This window comes from Populus nigra, chromosome 7 (assembly GCF_951802175.1).
Source record: "Populus nigra chromosome 7, ddPopNigr1.1, whole genome shotgun sequence".
NCBI lineage: Eukaryota > Viridiplantae > Streptophyta > Magnoliopsida > Malpighiales > Salicaceae > Populus > Populus nigra.
Window position 1 is genome coordinate 19439641 of NC_084858.1, and position 19917 is coordinate 19459557.

The 19917-nt window shown below is 31.0% G+C and overlaps 1 protein-coding gene and 1 long non-coding RNA gene across 2 annotated transcripts; one reads left to right on the forward strand and one right to left on the reverse strand.

Annotated features, from left to right (window-relative positions):
- Positions 1-1530: 1530 nt before the first annotated feature.
- On the forward strand, positions 1531-2378 carry LOC133698617 (uncharacterized). The gene is made up of 2 exons (XR_009843168.1): positions 1531-1715; positions 2071-2378. It is a non-coding gene; the product is annotated as an uncharacterized LOC133698617 (long non-coding RNA).
- A 690-nt stretch (positions 2379-3068) lies between these two features.
- On the reverse strand, positions 3069-5383 carry LOC133699997 (CBS domain-containing protein CBSX5-like). Its single transcript, XM_062123548.1, has 2 exons — positions 4881-5383; positions 3069-4133 (listed from the first exon to the last, which is right to left on the reverse strand). Exons 1-2 carry the CDS (start codon positions 5237-5239, stop codon positions 3308-3310), a joined length of 1185 nt encoding a protein of 394 aa, XP_061979532.1. The 5' UTR covers positions 5240-5383; the 3' UTR covers positions 3069-3307.
- Between the last annotated feature and the right edge of the window lie 14534 nt (positions 5384-19917).

Genomic DNA, 19917 nt, shown 5'->3' on the forward strand with positions numbered 1-19917 from the left:
CAGTCTTATAAATACACTACACATTAACGTATCCTTAGTTTTAGCCTTCCAGGCCTAAATCATCGCGGGTAAAGTTTGTGCCTTCAAAAAGGTTGTGCAAGATTTTGTTTGTTTTTGTTTATTATTTGAGATTGAGTTTTATGATTTTATTTAGTTTTTTTAATTATAATTATAATGATATTCTGACTGAGTTAAAAATTTTGCATCTTCATTCAAGTGGGCTGAAATAAATAATTTTTTATTTTTTTTTAATTATATTTTCTTTTTAATTCTTACTCTTCAACATTTTATTTGCTAGAAATTGAATATCGACTTTTTCCTGTTCTATTTTCTTTTTATAGAGTCATTACATTCTCATTTGATGTATCAAAAAATGGCATTTGAACTTTTTTTTTTTATTTTATTTTATAAGTCGCAAGTTTTAAAGATTAGATGAAGTTTAGAAAATTTGCTCAGATTTAATTGTTTTTTTTCTTTTAAACAGGTTTTTTTTTTAATTATTTTGTTTAAAGTTTTGCTTTGTTGTTTTTTATAGTTTATCATTTATAGGGCTAGCCTCGAGTTTATAATCAAAGTCATCAAAAATTAAAGTGAGTTGACTTTTGTTATATTTTTTGGTCCTTTTTCTTATTGATTTATTTCATTTCTAGCTTTCAACATTTAATTTATTAAAAATTAATATTCATGTTTTTTTTTCCTTTCATTTCTATTTGGTTGTCTCAATCATATTGCTATGATCAAGATATTAACGGATTAACTAGAGTTTACTTGGATTTTTTTATTGTTTTTTTAATTAAATTGATTTTTTTTTATTTTTTAACATTAGGTCATTTGATAATTGAGTTTCATGATATTATTCAATTTGCTTTCAAACATAGTTATTGAGCAAAAGATTTTGCATGTTGATTCGAGTGTGCTCGAATCGAGTTTTTTCAACATTTTTTTTAATTATGTTATTTCTTAATTTTTGTCCTTCAACATTTTATTTGATAGAAATTGAGCTTCAACTTTTTTTCTTTTCAATTTTTTTTATCTATAAAGTTATCACGGTCTTATTTGATTTATTAAAAATTACCCTTCAAACTTTTTCTCATGCTTTTCTTTTTACAAGATTATCTTAATCTTTTGTCCATGATCGCGGCGTTTGCGAGTTCTGGGGTCTATTTTTTTTTTGTTGCTTTTTTTTAAAATAATTTTTATTTTTATTTTATCTTTTAATATTAAATTGCATAAAAATCCGAGTGAATTTAGGTCAGATTTTTTATTATTATTATTAATTTTTTAACAATTTTTTTATGATTATTTATCTGGGGCGCTATCAATTGATGGGAATGATGTGAGAGCCTTGTACAATTGAGGCCTTGCCCTCTCCTTTCGCGCGCAGTTGATTGCAGATATTGGACCAGTAAGCGTTCACTGGCACCTTGACATTGTTATAATTTTATTGTTGATTCTGTATTGTGCTGCTCTGATGTCAATTGTTGTGATACTCAGAGCTGCTTGGTTTGGCCCTTCTTGTGCAAGTGTCCATATAATTAGCTCGATTGGGATTTGGACTATAGGAATAAACTTTCAGGAAGTAGCGTACTTCTGAACAATTTAACACTATCGTTTTGGATTTCAGGAAGCTGCTTATGATGCTGACAAAGTGTTCTTGGCTGCAATTGACAAATTTGATGCCATGTTGTCCAAAGGCAATGTCTACGCACCAGATGGTGAGTAACTTTGTTTTCTTCACTAGAAGTAAAGTGTGTTATAAACCTGTACTGAAAGGCTTCGTTTAACAAAAGATGATATTCATTAAGACAATTATAATTGGATAAAGGGCGACTCTTGTGCCTCACCTGGAGCTCAAAGAATCATAGCAATGGAGGAGTTGCAAACATAATGTTATCATCATCATTCAGTAGATAAGATTTGTATCTTTCAAACACATGCTCTGATTGCAATCATAAAGTGCTCTTATTCGTCAAATAACAAAATGAATTTTCTTTCAGAAGCTATAGAAAAACAAGTAGTGCGGCAAAAAAGTATGAAATCATGCTGAAGCTAAACACTTGTGGTTTGCAGCCTTGTATAGATGGGGTGTGGTATTGCAGCAGAGATCGCGTTTACAGCCAACTAATAGCAGAGAGAAAGTGAAGGTGCTGCGACAGGCAAGGAGGCTATATGAAGATGCATAGCAATCTTCAAGTAAGAGAAGCCTTGTTGTCATGTCTGTCTGAGTTTAATCTTAGGCTCTTGTGATCACTTTGAAGCAGGAGTTGATTGTTTCAATGCCTTCATTCTTTCTAGTTTTTAGTTCACCAGCTAGGTTGTATTCTATGTATAAAGCTTAACACCCAGATAAGAAAATAAAACGGATAGGGTCTTCCTAATCTGCTCGAGGCAACCATCATCACTTCAAGCAACTGATACCGTCTCCTTTTCTTTTGTAGAACTATGCCATTTGTTTTTCGGGCATGTTCCACCTGAAACACCAATAAATGACCTTGTTAATGGAAATTATTGCTCTTCTGTTCCTTCTACCTTTTTTTTTAATAACTTTGGTCAAACTTGGGAAACGACTCGTTGTTGATACAAGTAATTTATTTTCCATTTTAGAAAAGAACATTTTGTGATCAAATTTGATGGCCATTACCTTGACATAATGGTAGTAGTCTTGGTTTTACAAGCACAAGGACTTTCAGAATTTATTTTGATCAATTGTGTTATTATTTGTTCTTTAATTTTGCCTTTCTTGACTGGATTATACTACGTGAATTATGATTGTCTAAAAAAGAGCAGATTGCAAATGAGAGGACCGGATTTAATATGCATCTGATGCGGATTTTTGTTTAATTCTGCCAATCATACTCCACGGTGGATTTATAATACGAACACGGCTGAGCAGAGAGAATGGCTCGGCAAACAAAGTGACAAGGCAAATGAGAGGAACAGATATGATATGCAGGCATCTCTGTCCTTTCAAACCTTGTTAGCAGTTTTCAACATTTTTTCCCCAGTTATTTGAATGTAGTGAATGCCTTAACGTCTTTGAAAGCAAAACAAGTCTCTAAGCTCTTCGATGCCAAAACGCTACTGTTTGCAGCCAAATTCATATTATCCACGCCCATTACAATGTTTGTTTCTTTCGACAATTAAAACCATTATATTGGTAACGGTGAATTAATTTAGTTCATCATAAAAGGTCTAATTATCGAACAATTCCTTGGACTGTGATGTCCATTCTGGCATTTTCACAGTTTACTTAAAATATAACGTTTTCGAAATTATAAATATATTTTAAGGAACCGTAGAACAATTCTCACACCATTGACCTCAAACGTTCCCGCAAAACTTTAATCATTCCTGCGAAGGTAACAACACCAACCAAAGTGCCATCCTCTTCAATAACCCATGTGTAGCTTAAACGATGTGAAAGGGCTTGAATCATCACTGCTACCAATGAGCTCCATGGATAGCACACAATTGTCTCGGTGCTCCTACCCACTCTTGCTGAATTCCCAGCTATCCTCCCACTCCTTCCCATTCCGAACTCTTCGTCTGATGAAGATGAATAGGATGAATCAGATGAAGATGATAAAATTCCTGATTCCTCTTCTATTAAGTCCAACGCAGGTCCTAGATTCCTCTCTTCCAGTCTTTCCTTCACCAACATTATCAGGTCCTCTGGCGGGTCACCACATTCTATGTAAGCCATCAACTCCCCGGCTGAAAGTGTCGCAATTGCAGCAGCCACTGTCTCGTCACCAAAGTTCAATGTGAATGGTGAGATTTCGCCAATCAACTTACCGTCTGCATCAAGAATTGCTACAGATGTTTGTTTAACGAGGGATTGAGAAATCAAGGGCAATGCAGCAGGGTCATCGTAATGGACGGTAAAGAAGGATTCAGTATCAATGATGTTGAGGGACTCGATGGTGTGGTTTGGAGTTGGAGAGAAGAGGCCAATGGAGTTGAGGAGGTAACGGACTATGTCTTCCTGAGTGAGCCAGCAGTACTCACGGTTGTTGTGAAGTGTGGAATTGGCAGTGGATTTGCTTATCAGCTTCTTTCTTGTGAAGGGGTTGTGAAGTGGTATCACAAGGTTCTGTGCACCTTCAAGGATGAGATCTATAGCCTCCAGTAAGCTGAAAAGGAGTAAGAGAAAATCATTAGATGCACATCAAAACACAATCAATATGAGACAGACAGAAACAGAACAGGAAATCTCAATGAAAACCAGTTTCAACTGCGATAGTAGTCATAAAGAGATGTAAGTTTCAGAATCCCATCCGTTTCGTTTCTTTTTACCACTTTTGATTACTAGAGAAAGGCTCAGACCTGAGCCGTCCTCTTGAGAAGGAGGGGGGAGGGAGGGTGAGTGCCGTTTAGCCACAATACTAATCGGCAGCCACACATCAGTAAATCCAAAATTTGTCTCTTTTATGCAAAATTTCAGATAAATCTTCAGTGATTTTCAAGATTCACCAATAAATTTTCTGAACTTAGTTGTCGCACATAAAATTCATCAAGATTTGAAGTATTTATGCATCACACCTGCAGGAAAGAAATCTATAGACATTGAATCTCAATTAAAAACATATCGATGGCCACCTGGTTTCGAAATTCTGGACACAACAGGGTTAGGCGACACATTTCAAGAAAACTTTAGATTTTTAACAAAAGAAAAAAAAAACAAAAATAAATAACTCAACCGAAAGGCAATCTAATAATGGAGAAGAGAAAAATATAGAAGGTGTGATAAGAATTAAAAAAAAAACATTACAATAAAGAGAAATAAACATCAGAAATCCAAAATTCTCTAAAAAAACAAACAATTCCAAGTCCAAACCTCAAAAAAAGAAAAACTCTTTTCAAAAAATCAATGGACATACCTGGCGTGAGGTTCCAGGTGCCTAACAAGTCCAGAAACCTTAGAATTTAGAAGCAGGGACACCGGCTCCTGCAAGGCTTTCCCTGGATTCTTCAAATTCTCTTCTTTAGACAGGAAGCAAATCACATCTGCCAAGCAAACTTTGCCAATGCATTTACATTCTGCAAAGTCAACCTTGATCGATCTTGGAGAGTTACAACTGTGATGTTGATCACAGCTCCAAACGCTTAAAAACAAATCACCAAATCTCTTAAGAGCAGACAACGCTTCCCCGACGGTTGCAGAAACAGACAGAGAGCTCAGCGCAGGTTTTCCAAGACATAGGTCCGACACCTCATGAGACAAAATACTTGCTGCCATGCACAGAAAGAATTTATCAGAGAGGAGTAAGAAATCAACACAAGGGTTTTCTTTCTTTCTTTTTTCAGAGAGAAAGAGAGACTTGTGAGAGGAGAGAAATTTTGGAGAGAAATTGGAAGAAATGTCTGGTGGTTGAGTTGTGGCGTGGGAGAAGGAAGGTTATTTATAGGCAGTGTTTTACTTTTATCATGGACGGATTTTTAAAAAAGATTATCACAGTAATTTAAAAGTTATTTTCAAAATAACACTATTTAAAAAGAATTTATTCTAATAGTTAATTTTTATTTTATTACATTTTATAATTTGATATTTATTAAATATTTTTATTTTTAAGCATGGTGGCATAATAATTATTACATTTTAAAAATACAATATATTATAAAATTTAAATATCTCTATGATATTTCAAGGTTTAAAACCACGACTTCTAATTAATATTGTTGCTAAGAAATATGACATCAATTATATATTACTTTTTAAAATTATAAAATTAATTAAATATTATGGTTTAAAAACACCACAACTAAAAATATATTATTTAGCTAAGAAAATTTTTGATGCCTTGTTAATTCACCATTTCTTTTGATTTTGTATGCTAATTGTCTAGTTTAGCCTTTCATAGACCTGATTAGCTAGTTTTTAGATACCGCTCTATGATAGCTTTTGTTTTTATTCAGATAAAAAGTTATTTGATTAGTAAAATAATTTTTATTTTTTGGAATGAGTTCTATATATAATTGCTAAAATAATTTATTTTTTTATTTAGTTTTAATGTAAAAATCTATCTCATAACAATTTTAATCAAATATATTTTTTTAAAACCAACTTTTTTTAAATTATGACTAAAATTATTTTTATTAAACTTATATTTTAAAACTGTAACAGCGAAAGCTATATAGCAACTCTGAACGCACACTAATTTATCAACCAAGGTCCACAATAAATAATTATGTAATAAATTTAGAGCAATAATCTTATACAATAATAGACATTTCTTATTGGTTTTATTTAGGACCACATGGGCCCACCACAATCCTGAGCACGCGCAAATAGATAGTGATAGAACGTTTTAATTTCCATAATAATAAATATTGAATTATGTATATTGGGATGTCAATTATGGAAAGACATCTACTCAATTATACATGAAGTGATTGCCACTTCATTTAATATTAAAAAGAAAAAAATTAGATTGTGTCCTTAAGTCACATGTTAGAGAAACCCAGAACTCTATTTTTTTTTTAAATTATTTACAAAGGCTATACCAACAAAGAATCAAAGTTATTAAATATAGTCTAGGTCACTAATTATATGGGTTAACCTTATCAATTTAGAATGACATTGTTTTTAAAAAAAGTTCAAATATAATATTTTGATTTTTAAATAAAAAAAGTTAAAGCCAAATCTTGATTGGATTGACTAGCTCGCAAGATAACTTGTTAGGCCCATTAGGTCTAATTAAATCATATTTTATTGATTTATTTTAAAACCTGACTTAAATTAGATTCCAAGTTAACATATGACGAACTGATATATTACATTGAGTCAGATTAAATAATTATGTTTAAAAGTGTACTTATGAAAAGAAAAACAAAAAGAAAAGGAAATTTTAAAGTGTGTCTATAGTATTATTCACATGTACTACACCCGAACTTTAAAAGAAAGGGGGGAGAGGGAAGGAGGGAGGGAGGGAGTCTCGACTAGACTAAATCCTAAAATGACAAGTAGTTAATGACAAGTTAGGAATTTTTCATCCTAAAATTCAACCCTATACAACAGTCTAGTCTCAACTAGACTAAACCTTATCTTATCATTTCATTAATGTTTGCCTACAACTATATATTTCACAAATCCAAAGAGGTTTCATAATTGTTTTGTCGTAAACAAATAATCAACACAAGTAAATAATTTCAAAGCACACAGCAAATACAAAAAAATCTCTCAACATTTACTAATCTCTAAAACAAAGGATTTACATAATACAAATGTGTGTGCTATGCACAAAGATTGTATGCTACACAGTCAAAGCCTTCCAAGTCTATTTATAAACAAGTATAAGAGGTTACAAAGCATATAACTATCATCTCTACTTTTTAGAACGTAGAGGGCATTTTCTCCTCTATGTTCCTGTGAACTTAGTGGGTAGTTTTGCCCTTGATCTTAGTGTATTGAGGAGCAATCTCAATCATACCTCCATGTTCAGCAATCATGCCCCCATAATCTGGACACTCATTTTCCCATGATGTCATGATCATAAATATCATAACTACCCACCACACAGTTGTAACTGTAACCTACAATCTATTTGTCTATATGTCACCCTTCTACTAATATTCTAGCTACGTGTTTGTCATATTGGAAAGTCTATCATCTAAGTCTAGTTTCATGTCAAGTATGACTCGCACGAAATCAATACACACTGCCTGATAAATTCAATACTGCCCAATATGGGCTGCCATTGTCCTTCGCTGCTAAATTCTAAGCAGTGTGCATTCATTTAATTTCTCATCGAGATTTTGCAGCCCCTATGCGGCTATCCAACCCCCCGCCAGATTTAGCCTTCTATCTTTCTATCCAATTATATTTGATTAGCAACTAAGTGTTTCCCCTCACCTAAAGTTTTCTCACACTCTTCCATGTTACGAGACAAGCGGAATACACAAGTAGAAAGGATGCAATGTCTACAAGCATACAAATTATTACAAGAACTAATCTCAATCTTTATTAATCTCAATAACAAAGAAAATACACAAATTCGTATGTGTGTGTTATACACAAAACTTGCATGTCATTTAGCACTTGGTATTATATAACATAAATAATTTATTAATATTTTTTGGATTAATTAATTAAAGTTGATTAATTTTTGGAATTAATTAATTATGCATGACATTTTCTACTAAGTTGTTCAATTAATTTGAATGAAGAGTTGCATTTTAAATTCTACAGATATATTGGTATGAAAATGTATGCTTTTAAACTCTACAGACATATTGGTCTAAAAGGGTGTTATTTTCCTTATAAATATTAGTTTGATATTGGCATAAATCAATTAGAAAACAATTTTTTTTTCTCCCAAACTTTTCGTTACAAATTCTATGTTTAAGTTTATTGGAAATAAAACACAACTTTTTAATAAATTTATAAAAGTTGTTGTTTATAAATTTAAAATTTTATTATATCCTGAAGGTATATTGTTTTAATCATGCAGTATATATAATAGGAGTAATTAATATCTTAAAGATAATGATCTTCGCGCCTCAAAGCATGTTTGTTATACGCGCTAACTTTACAATAATAATAATAATAATAATAATATTTATTAATCAATAACAAATTTAGGATTTATAAAAATGGGAGAAGTAACGTGTGGTTTTGATTTTAGAAAAGCATTTCTGGTTGGGTTCCCTTTAATTAGAGGTACATTAAAATCAAAACTTCCGTGATTGGTTGGATTTTGACAATTAAGATTTCTTTCCTCTTAATAGAAGATTATAAATTTCTTAAAATTGATAGTTGTTTATTTATTTCTTGGTAAGGAAATCAAAACCAAAATCAATTATTTGAATTAATATCTACAATACATTATGCTTTCACTAATTTGAAGGAAGTAAGATCCATATACAAAATATTTTAAAATTTATAAAAGAAAATTTCTAATTTTTAAGGTTTTATGCCATTACCGCCCTTCATATATTTTATTTTCGTGTTTAAAAATTATTTTTAAATTATATTTTTATTTTAAATTAATATTTTTTATGATCTTATATTTTTTTAATGAGCTAATATTAAAAAAATAAAAAATATTATTTTAATATGTTTTTAAATAAAAAATATTTTAAAAATAAATATTACTATAATTTCAAATACTAATATTACTCGTTAATCATCACGATACCAGTTTATTTGAAGTTCTAGAATCCTCTATTTTCTGATTTTTTTTTAATATATTTTTAAGAGAGAAAAAATCATGTCAGTTCAATCAATGCTTTCCCTTGTTGAAAAATTGTTAGGTGAAGTTATCCCATCAGTCAGCAATCATTAGCTTATTTTGTGGACAGCATCCGTAATACGGCTTCTGTCCTTGACAAGACCGAGCCGCTTTCAGGCTGTGCGTTAGTGCATGTACTTGGATATGTATTCAAAGTTAATTCGATATGAAGATGTATTTTTTAATAATTTTGATATATTAAAAATTAAAAATATTGTTTTAAAAAACACTGTATTATAATATTAAATACATATTTAGATTAACTTTTTATTTTTTTAAATATTTTTTATTTTAAAAATATTAAAAATAAATAAATAATATATTTTTAATTAAAAAATATTTTACACTGTATTAGCGAAGACAAACTTCCTAATTAAAGATTGATACATTGTTTAAAAATTTTTTTTTAATTATTATTAGTACTTTTTTATTTAAATTTGGAGGCCAACAATTAGGATAATTATTAATTTTTAAAATATAATATATCAATATAAAATATATGGTTTTAAAATTGCCTGAGTTAGGAACTATTCTCGGGATAATTCAAGAATATCCTTTTCAATAAATAAATAAATAAATCCATTCATCGAGGCTTATAATTTACAGTAATAGTGATGGACTCCCTGAATGAAATGTAGACGGGGAACAGACATAGCTGTGAGTTCAGGTTATACAGTCTTATAATTTACTATACAACTAAAAGGATAGTGAGATTCATCGAGGCCTCCAATATGCTTGAGTTATGAATAAATTCTTGCAATTTTCTAATCAATTATAATTATGTAATGATATAAGATCATCACTCATTTTGTAGTTCAGATATATTAAATATTCCACTGAATGAAAAAAAATAAAAAGTAAGCAATTTGAAATCCGGATCATATATAGTTCATAATATATAAAAAATTTCAAGAAAAAAAAATATCGAGTTGAAAACAAAATAAGATAAGAGAAAGCCGAAGATTAAAAAGTGGTTAAATGTATATATTTCATACGCTTGATTGTTTTTGTATTTTAAAAAATTTATTTATTTTTATTTTAAATTAATATTTTTTTTAATTGCTGATGTCAAAAATAATTTTTTTTTTAAAAAAAATATTATTTTAATGCATTTATAAACGAAAAAACATTTTAAAAAATAACCTCAACCACGCTCTCAAACACACCAAAATCTTATTGGTGAACTGTTATTATTCGGTGGTGCTAGATAATAATTAATGATATTGGTTACTTTATATATATACATATATTCTAGTTTTATCTATGTTTTAAAAATAAATTCAAAAAAATTAATTAATAAAATCCATAAACAGTATAATTTATTGGTTATTGTTAAAGCCAGGGGCATTGCAATCTATAGAAATAATATATTTTCACCAGCCAAAGGCTATTTGTTTCTTACATAAATAAGGTGCTCGGTGCCAAATTTCATAATGGAATAAATCTCAACCATCGAAATCCAGGGGACCATTTCTTCTCCGAAAAGAGACACTTCAAAAAAAAAACCGACCCCATAAGGCCGACTTCTATGACTCCTAGCTCCTACAAAATTGAATGTTATCTTTGATTAGATGAATTGGCTCCCATAGAGCTAATTTACCATGTACCATGCATAGCGACAGCCTCGACAAGATTTTTATTTGGATTTTATTGAATTACGTGGAACAATTTTGATTGTTGAAGACTTTAATCAAATATTAGATATTATTTAATATCACAGTAATAATTATTTTTTTATTTTTTAAAATTTATTTTTAATATTGATATATTAAAATTTTAAAAGTTCCTAAAATCATTTTTTAAATGAAAAACACACACACACATCCCATAAAACCCAATCATTCTGGCTTGCATTCTCTGTATTACCTTAGTTGCTGGCACAGAGGTAGCCATGTTTATTTCCCATGTACGGTCATTGCTTCTTCTCCGGAAAAAAAAAGTTCACGGCACGGGTAGATATAAAAAATCTCTTAATTAAAAATAAATTTTTTATTTTTAAAAAATTATTTTTGATATCAACTCATCAAAATAATTTAAAAACATTAAAAATATATTAATTTAAAATAAATAAAATAAAAACTTTTAATTTCTTTTTAAAAACTATTTAAAATAAAGTCACGGTCAGTGTTGCCATCATGCAAGGTCTGCCGTTGATGTCACACACACGATCCTGATTGGCATCTGTTAAATTGTTGACTATAAATATGGAAAATGACAGGGAAACCAACTCCCGTGGTTCAATCTCCATGGAGATATATAATTATTATCAATAATTAAAAATTTAATTATTATATCAAGATAGAAAAAAGAAGATAATTAGAACTTAAGAAGACAGACAGAATTCATTCTAAAACCCTTATAAAAACATATTTATTCTTTAATTAAATATGTATTTGTATTTTATTAATTTGTCATTTTTATTTCATAACACCTAATTAACTCCTCATGTATCAATGTTTTTCACAGAGGCCAAACCAGAATTTCAATCAAGAAACCAAATTCCAAACATAATCACGTCAAGATTCATGCTCGATAGGTTTTATTTTTCTCTCAGTAGTGAGATTAGAGGGTATTTTCTGGTCAATATAAATTTAAAAAATTCATAATTTTTTTTTCATAATTTAAACTGAGATTGATGTCTTGTTTGTTTTCAGGAAAACCAATTCCTGGAATTCATTTTCCTTATTTTCCCATGTTTGGCACCAATATAAAAAATTAGTCAACGAAAACTTAATTCCGGTCAAAACAGAAAACATAACTTTACCATAAGAAAGTGTTTTTTTTTTTATAAAGAAAGGAAAACACTTTATTTTCTTTTATTACACATATTTTTCTCAAATTCTCAAATCACGGTCTCTCTCTGTTCGTAAACAATTGGAAAGCATGAACAAGTGCATTATTTCTCTGGAACAATTGAAGCTCTTATTTCAGGTATTTTTTTTCCTTTTTTTTTCCTTTATATGTTTTTATTTTCTTCTCCTTTATGTTTTTATCTTCTTCGTTAGATCTGTAAGAATTATGGCATAAATCCTTCATCTTCTTGATAAATCTGCTACTTGTCATATTTTTTCCATAACATAACACAGTTTTCTTCTTCATCTTTCCTCGTCACATTCGGTGTGTTCAAAACAACCCAAATTTATAAAGCAAGCCATAAAAAGCACATGTTTTCCATTCTTCATCACTCACATCCTGCAGAACCGGCAGAACCAAACAAACCACAAATCAAAGCAAAATCCCTACCCTGAAGATTACTGTGAATCAATCAAAGCAAAATGCCCAAACTTCCCCAGCAAAAAGCAATCCCTACCCTGTTTCCCCGTCCCCGGATCCAGCCACCATATCCCGGGTGGAAGCATAAAGAGAGAGAGGCAATGTGTAAAACTGGAATTAGCCACCATATCAAGGAATTAATCAACCCTTGCTCTCTTTTTTTCAAGTCCCAGTAGAAGTAATCGGGGGAGAGAGGGAGGAGAACTGCGAAGGAGGAGCGGGTCTTTGAGGTATAGCCCTCTTGCCCCTTGAAGCTTTGATCTTTGTCCTGCTTCTTTTTGCACAGAGAGAGGAAGTTAAGGAATTAGAGAAAGAACAGGGGAATGGCGAGACAGAACAAATGGCGAGAGAAACTGAGAGGGAACAGGGGAAGGGGAATGAGAGAAACCGGACAACCGATAGGGAACAAGGGAAGGAAAATGAGAGAAACCGAGAGAAACCAAACAGGGAAAGGGGAAGGGGATGACAGAAACTTAGAGAAACCGAACAGGGGAAGACCGAACAGGGGAAGGGGAATTAGAGGAAGGGGCATGAGAGTTGATTGCAGGGGAACCCACCGAGACCGAGAGGAAGTTTAATAAGGGGAATTAACATAATCAAATATAAAAACGTTGATAACACTAAAAAGCGTGATTTTTTTGCCACAATTATTGCTTTATTTTGCTATATTTATAAATGTGCTTGTTTTATTTTGCTTTGATTAATTCATGATTAGTGTTTGATTATATTTGTTACATATGGATAAATTTGTGGGACGATGCTGGTAATTATATAGATTTCATTGCGTAATGTCTATTAATCATTGTGAACTTATGAATTGTATAATTTTCAAAACGGTTTTATCATCAAGAAATTGAATTTTATGGTCTTAAATAATATATTTGAAGACCTTGTTTGTTTAGAGAATCAAATATCATTGCCATAACTATTATATATTGTCATCTTCTTTCAACATAATTTATTGTATTGATTATGTAAGTATTTTATATATATTTTTTAATATTTATTTCCCTAAATTTTTAGATTTTGTTATCAGAAAACTTCACTTTCATGTCATGGATAGTAAGATAATTCATGTAGCATGTATGAGAGCAGCTGTAACTGTGATAGCAACATGAGTAGTTATTATTGAACAAGAAAGAAATAGAATTTATATACTAAGAGAACCACGTATAAATGCAATTGCTCAACGAGAATTCTATATTGACAGCATTTTGAATCGAGGTGATAGACATTGTGTTGAACAAATTCGTATGAAACCTGTTGTCTTATATAGATTGTGTGATGTTCTCACAAGTCGTGATCTATTACGATCAACTCAAAATGTGTCCATTAAGGAGCAAGTAATTGTTTTCTTACAAATTGTAGGCCAAAACCAAAGATTTCATTTTATCAGTGGTGTATACTATAGGTCTGTTGAAACTATCAATCGTTACTTTAGAATTGTTTTAAAAGCAGTTCTTAAATTATACAAACACCTTATTAAAGATCCAGAGGATACAGTTCCAGCAGATATAATGAATAATCAAAGATTCTATCTTTATTTTAAGGATGAAAACAATACCAATATTTTTATACATTAATTAATTAGATCTTGAAGAAAATGTTATAAATTATTTTTTCATGTTTATATAGGATTGTGTGGGAGCAATTGATGGTACCCATGTTCCTGCAAATGTTCCTGCTGAGATTCAAGGAAAGTTTCAAGGTCAAAAAGGAAGGAATAACACAAAATATTTTAGTAGCTATAACTTTTGATTTGAAGTTTATATATGTTTTAGCTGGCTGGGAAGGAAGTGCCCATGATTCACGGGTTTTAGGTGATGCATTATCAAGACCTAATGGTCTAAAAATTCCAGAAGGTATATAATAAAGTATGTATTATATGCAATAAACATATAAAATGTCTTATTACATAAAGATAGAAATAGGTTTTTTTTTTAATTTGTAGGGAAATATTATCTCGGTGATGCTGGTTATGGTATTCGAAAAGGAATCATTTCTCCTTTTCATGGAGTTCGATATCACTTGAATGAGTTTACAAAACGTTCACCAGAAAATGAAAAGGAGTTATTTAATCTTTGACACTCTTAATTGAGAACCACTATTGAGCGAGGGTTTGGTATTTTGAAGAATTGTTTTAGATCAATTGATAGAAAATCTTTTTGGTCTTATGAAACACAAATAGATGTTGTGCTTGCATGTTGTATTATTCATAATCACATAATGAGAGTTGATCCTTATGACTTTTTTATGGAAGAAATATGTTTGGAAAGTGAACCAATTAGACGAACAATCAACTTAAATCAACGGAGGAAAGGGAAGAGAATAGGGAGTCGATAACAAAAAGAGAAATGATTGCATCAACCATGTGGAATGATTATAACACTCAAAGAAACTAGTAATTGAGTGTTAATTATATATGTTTGTTTTTATTATGTCTTGCTTGAGTTTGTATTTTCTTTGTTATTTATTTGGAGTAGATGTTGATTTTATTATAAGTTCTTATGTATTTTATGTATTCTCTTTTAAATATTAATTGTAGTTTTTATATGAAATTTATTAAATCTAAATATTATATGTTTTTATTTTGTATAAATTTGTAATCTCTTTTTCGTAGAAATGAGTTCCACACAGAATGAAAAATGCAAGGACAAACACTTCATATGGTCTAAGCCTATGTCGCACATGTTACTTGAGATATTAGCTGAGGAGGCACTTAAAGGAAGTAAACCTTCTTCCACCTTTAAAGCAAAATCGTTTGTTAAGGTGGCTACAGAAATCAGTCAAAAGTTCAACGTGCAATGCGAGCCTAAGCATGTGAACAATCATCTCAAGACTGTGAAAAAAGAATGAGGAATAATAACCAAACTTAAAAATAAAAGTGGCTTTGGCTGGGATGATTGTCTGAAGATGATTATAGTTTCGAAAGATATATATGATGAAGAAGTAAAGGTATGATAAATATTATACTCTTTGTAATTTTTATATTTACTTTCGTTTCTAAAATATTATACAATGAACTAAAAAATTGCATATTCTAAACTTTATGAACATGCACATCCCAATCATGACAAGTATCTCAACAAAAAACTTGATATGTACGAGGCAATGACAATTGTTGTTGGAAAAGACATGACAACCGGAAATTATGTCAAATCATATGTTGATGTCAACATGGAAGAGAACACTGAAGAGCAATCAATTTCAATTGAAAATGAAAGGGAATATGAAGAAACTTCTAAGGGAAAAGAGACATCTTCCTCTAGTACACAAAAGAGGCAACATAGGAAGAGAAATCGCATGTATGAAGATGATGGTATTGAAAAGTTGTCTAAACAGATTGGAGATGTAGCACTTGTAATTCAAAGCCTCAGCAAAAATCAACTTGATGTTAATGCGTTGTATACGGAAGTGATGAAAATTGAAGGTTTTGATGAGATCACTCTTGGGGATGCATTTGATCACTTGGTCTAAAATGAAATGTTGGCAAAAGCATTTATGGCAAAAAAAAATGCTAATTTAAGGAAACTATGGGTTCAGAATTTTGTGAACCAACATTACTACAGGCCTGCTTGCTAAGATGGTTTGACCATATTCAAAATTTGGGTTCAGACTATGTTTGTTATTTAACAAGTATATTTACTTATTTAATTTGGTATGGCATGTTTATGTTTGTAATTTGAACTAATATGTATGTATATGACATCGAAACTTAATATTTATGCTTGATTATTTTTTATGTTAGATATTTATATTTATTTCTTGATGCTTATTTGATATATATTAAAGAGATATTAAAGGGATAATTGCCTTTACCAGTAAAAAAAATATTTATCCAAAAAACCCATCAAAATATTTTTGTATGTATTTATCTTTTAAAAAATTCTTCATACCAAAAAAAAAACCCAAATATATAATTCTTACCATAAACTAATTTGGCTTTCTTCATGTGAAAAAAAAACTTCTTTTAAGCTTTTAAAATTAAAAAAAATATTAATAGGTTTTACTTAAAAAATATTTCACAAGCTGATTTCTCTATAATATAATATGACATATATAGTTATTTTTTATAAAATAAGTTATATATGAATATAGGATATAATAAAAAAAATTCATCAGTATACTTGTTAAATTTCATTCTTTTACTAGAAGTGATTAAATATTTATATTAAATATTTTATATATATTAGATAAACTTGAAAAAAAAATTAATTTATTAATAGATTATTTTCTAGTTTATTTTTTATAATATTATTAAATATGAGAAAATATTTTTTTAAAATTCACTTTTTAAGAATTTTTTTTCTAAAATTTATTTAAAAAAAAAAAAATTTTTTTTGCAAACAATGGAGCCTCACAGAAACGAGTCCGAAAATATCATGGTCCCCACACAAGCAAGATTTATCCAGTGCTTCGTCAGCAGTGACGCATGTTGTCGGTGGGTCCACATCATGTGTTGACTTGACATGGCAGATAAAAAAGGGGCAGGCAAATCTAATAGAAAAATAAATATATCCGAGCAGGAGCCTGAAAGTGAAACGACACGTCTGCCATATTTTAGATCAGGACCTCGTGTTCATTCCGTGTTTGGTTTTACTATATAAGATGGTCTCTGTTATGGCATAACTCGAATAGATTCTTCATGTCAAGACAAACAAGTCGCCATTCTTTGTTTTTGTCTTGTCCGTACTTGTAAACTTGTGTGTACTTTTACATACGTAAGCTGCGTGCTATGTTTCTCCACTTGATGTCTTCTGTCTTGTGGATGCTTGTACCTGCCATTGCCGTCGAAATCTGTGGAAGCATCTAGCATCTTTACGAGTTTTGTTCAAACAAAATGGACCCATAGAAAAAATCTTGACACAAAATCAGATGGGTAAATCATTAAAAAACACTAGTGTTTGACAAGGAGACAAACGATATTTAATGAAAGCCTTGGTGTAGCTTCTACAAGGTTCTATAATGCAACAAAAAAATAAATAAATTCGATTGTCTGGATTACAGAAGGTTAAAATGTCACCATTTGTGTGATTTTAATGTTTAAAGATAAAGATCTTGTTCTTGGTTTCCTGCTCCTATGATTATGTACCTTGTTAAGATGCTCTGATATTGAGCACTGTAAAATGTTTTTGTAAGAAGATGATTTGTGTTTTCTTCTCCCAATCTTTGTTTCCTGCTTTAAAAACACCTTTATAAAACCACAATTGTTTGCTGTTGCTTTTAGAATTCTTACCAGTATTATGAATACATTGCAGGAAATATTCACCTCAGATAGACCAATGCTTTAAGAATTGTAGGATGAACGCTATGAGGTTTTTTTGTACTGATTCCTCGAAGTACGTAGTGCTTAAAAATATGAGTTTTGTTTTTTTCTGAAATCTTCATGCATGCAGCTGCATTGTGGGCCTAACATGCTAATTATTATGAATTGGAGAGACATGATATAATATTTAGTAAGATACCTTGTTCATGGTGTTCCATGACTGGTTGCGATCAAGGTGGAGAATGTCTTATTTTGAATGTTACTTTGTACGACTCTTAACAATATTTATGGTGATTTCCTTTAAATATTTGGAGCAAGTTACGTTTTCTTACTTTCTCATGTTTTAAAATAGACAATCCCAGCATCCTTTAGCCATGCCATGGCTGCACAATTGGATGGAATACTGCTGGTCGAAGTATTTCAGCATGTCAATGTGCTCACATGAGTAGTTGTGGCCTTTTATTCCATTATGAAGCATGATCCAATGTTTGAACTTGTAGGCGATGCTGTGGTGAATGTATACGAAAATCACGATGAGAAAATCGCGTTTTTGCAGTTGAAGGAGCAAACAAAGCAATGGTGTTAGACGGGATTGTTTAATTTTTAGGCATGCCATTATAAATTATTTTCCTTTTCTTGTCACAAACTGCTAGTAGAGGCTTATGATTGCATAGCTTGGATTATGGTATATTTTGCTTTTCTCTTGACGGTCGGCTGATTAACATTAAATGGAAAATACTTTTGGCACATCAATTTTCTACGCAACAAGATGATGCAAAGCCTTTGCTTTCAGGAGTTTTTTCCACGTTCAGGGTTGGTTGTAACTTGTAATCTTGTTGATGGCGAGGGAAAACGTGCTTTTAGATGAGAATCAAGGCACTTCGTATATCTTTTGACAACAAATAACTAATCATGAGTTAACCTGGCTTCCCATTTGGCAAGAATTAGCTTATTCACGTATCCCTGGCAAAGAAAATGGTTAGCCTGGTCTGCTTACTGCAATCCATCTTTGGCTGTGTTACCAAGTCTTCACCAGGTAAACTGTTGCGGGTCTCTTACCAGGGCAAGCAATTCCTGTGGGACTGACTACACGTTGTTTTTCTCTACCGAATATCTGATTGAAGAGCAAATGCCCGGTGTTGGAAAGTACTTAATTTTCCTGTGCTGCGTCTAATTTTAACCCCAGTTCATTGAATTCAGCTTCTTGTTCTCTCATGAGGACATCATCATTGCTTTCGAAAGGTTTTGTTCTATCAACTTTCTAATTTCCAACTAGTTTAATGGGAAGTAGAACAATTCTCCCTCTTGTTGATTATATGCATCATAGAGTATAGAATATACAATTTTGTTTGGAGCACTCAATGCTTTTAAGTCTTGCAGGTGTTCCTAGAGTGCTCTGACACTCGGGTTGCGCAGAGGCAAGAAATCCACTAAATGGGAGTTAATGCTGTGAATGCTTCCTCATTGCCACGAGACAAGTGTTCCAGGGGGGTTGAGGTGCATAAGAAACGTTTTCTCTTAATGCTCTGTTTCACTTATTGGCTATTGCTAATACCAGATCATTTATGAATCCAATTGCTACTTGCCAGGCGAGGTCTTGACTCGTGAGGCTGTTGAGCAAGGCGTCTTGGGCCATGGAGTTTTATTTCCTAGCTTTATTGCGGGCGCCCAATATTTCTAATGGCCCAATATGCGATTTTCTTAATCCATCGATGTAATCGATCAAAAAAATAAATTATTATTCTTAATATCAATTAATCAATCCAACCTAAAAATTTAAATTACGATGTGAGGTTTTAAAATATAATTTATATTATTTTCTAATACATTCCTTTAAATAAAAACTCTTTGGATTTGAAATTTGTACTGATCTACATTACTTTGTACTTAATTTTTATCAAATAAATAAGAATAGTGAGATTCGAACTCGTAACTGCTTGGTTATCAAGGCTCAAGGCTCTGTTACCATATTAAAAAGTCAATTCAACCCAAAAGCTTAAACTGTTAGTTGATGTCCCAAGATATAATTTATATTATTCTTTAACATACTCTCAAGTGAAAGCCCTTTGGGCTTAAAACTTGTACAGACTCACACTACTTTGTGTTTAATTTTTATTAAATAAATGAAAATAGTGAGATTCAAACTCA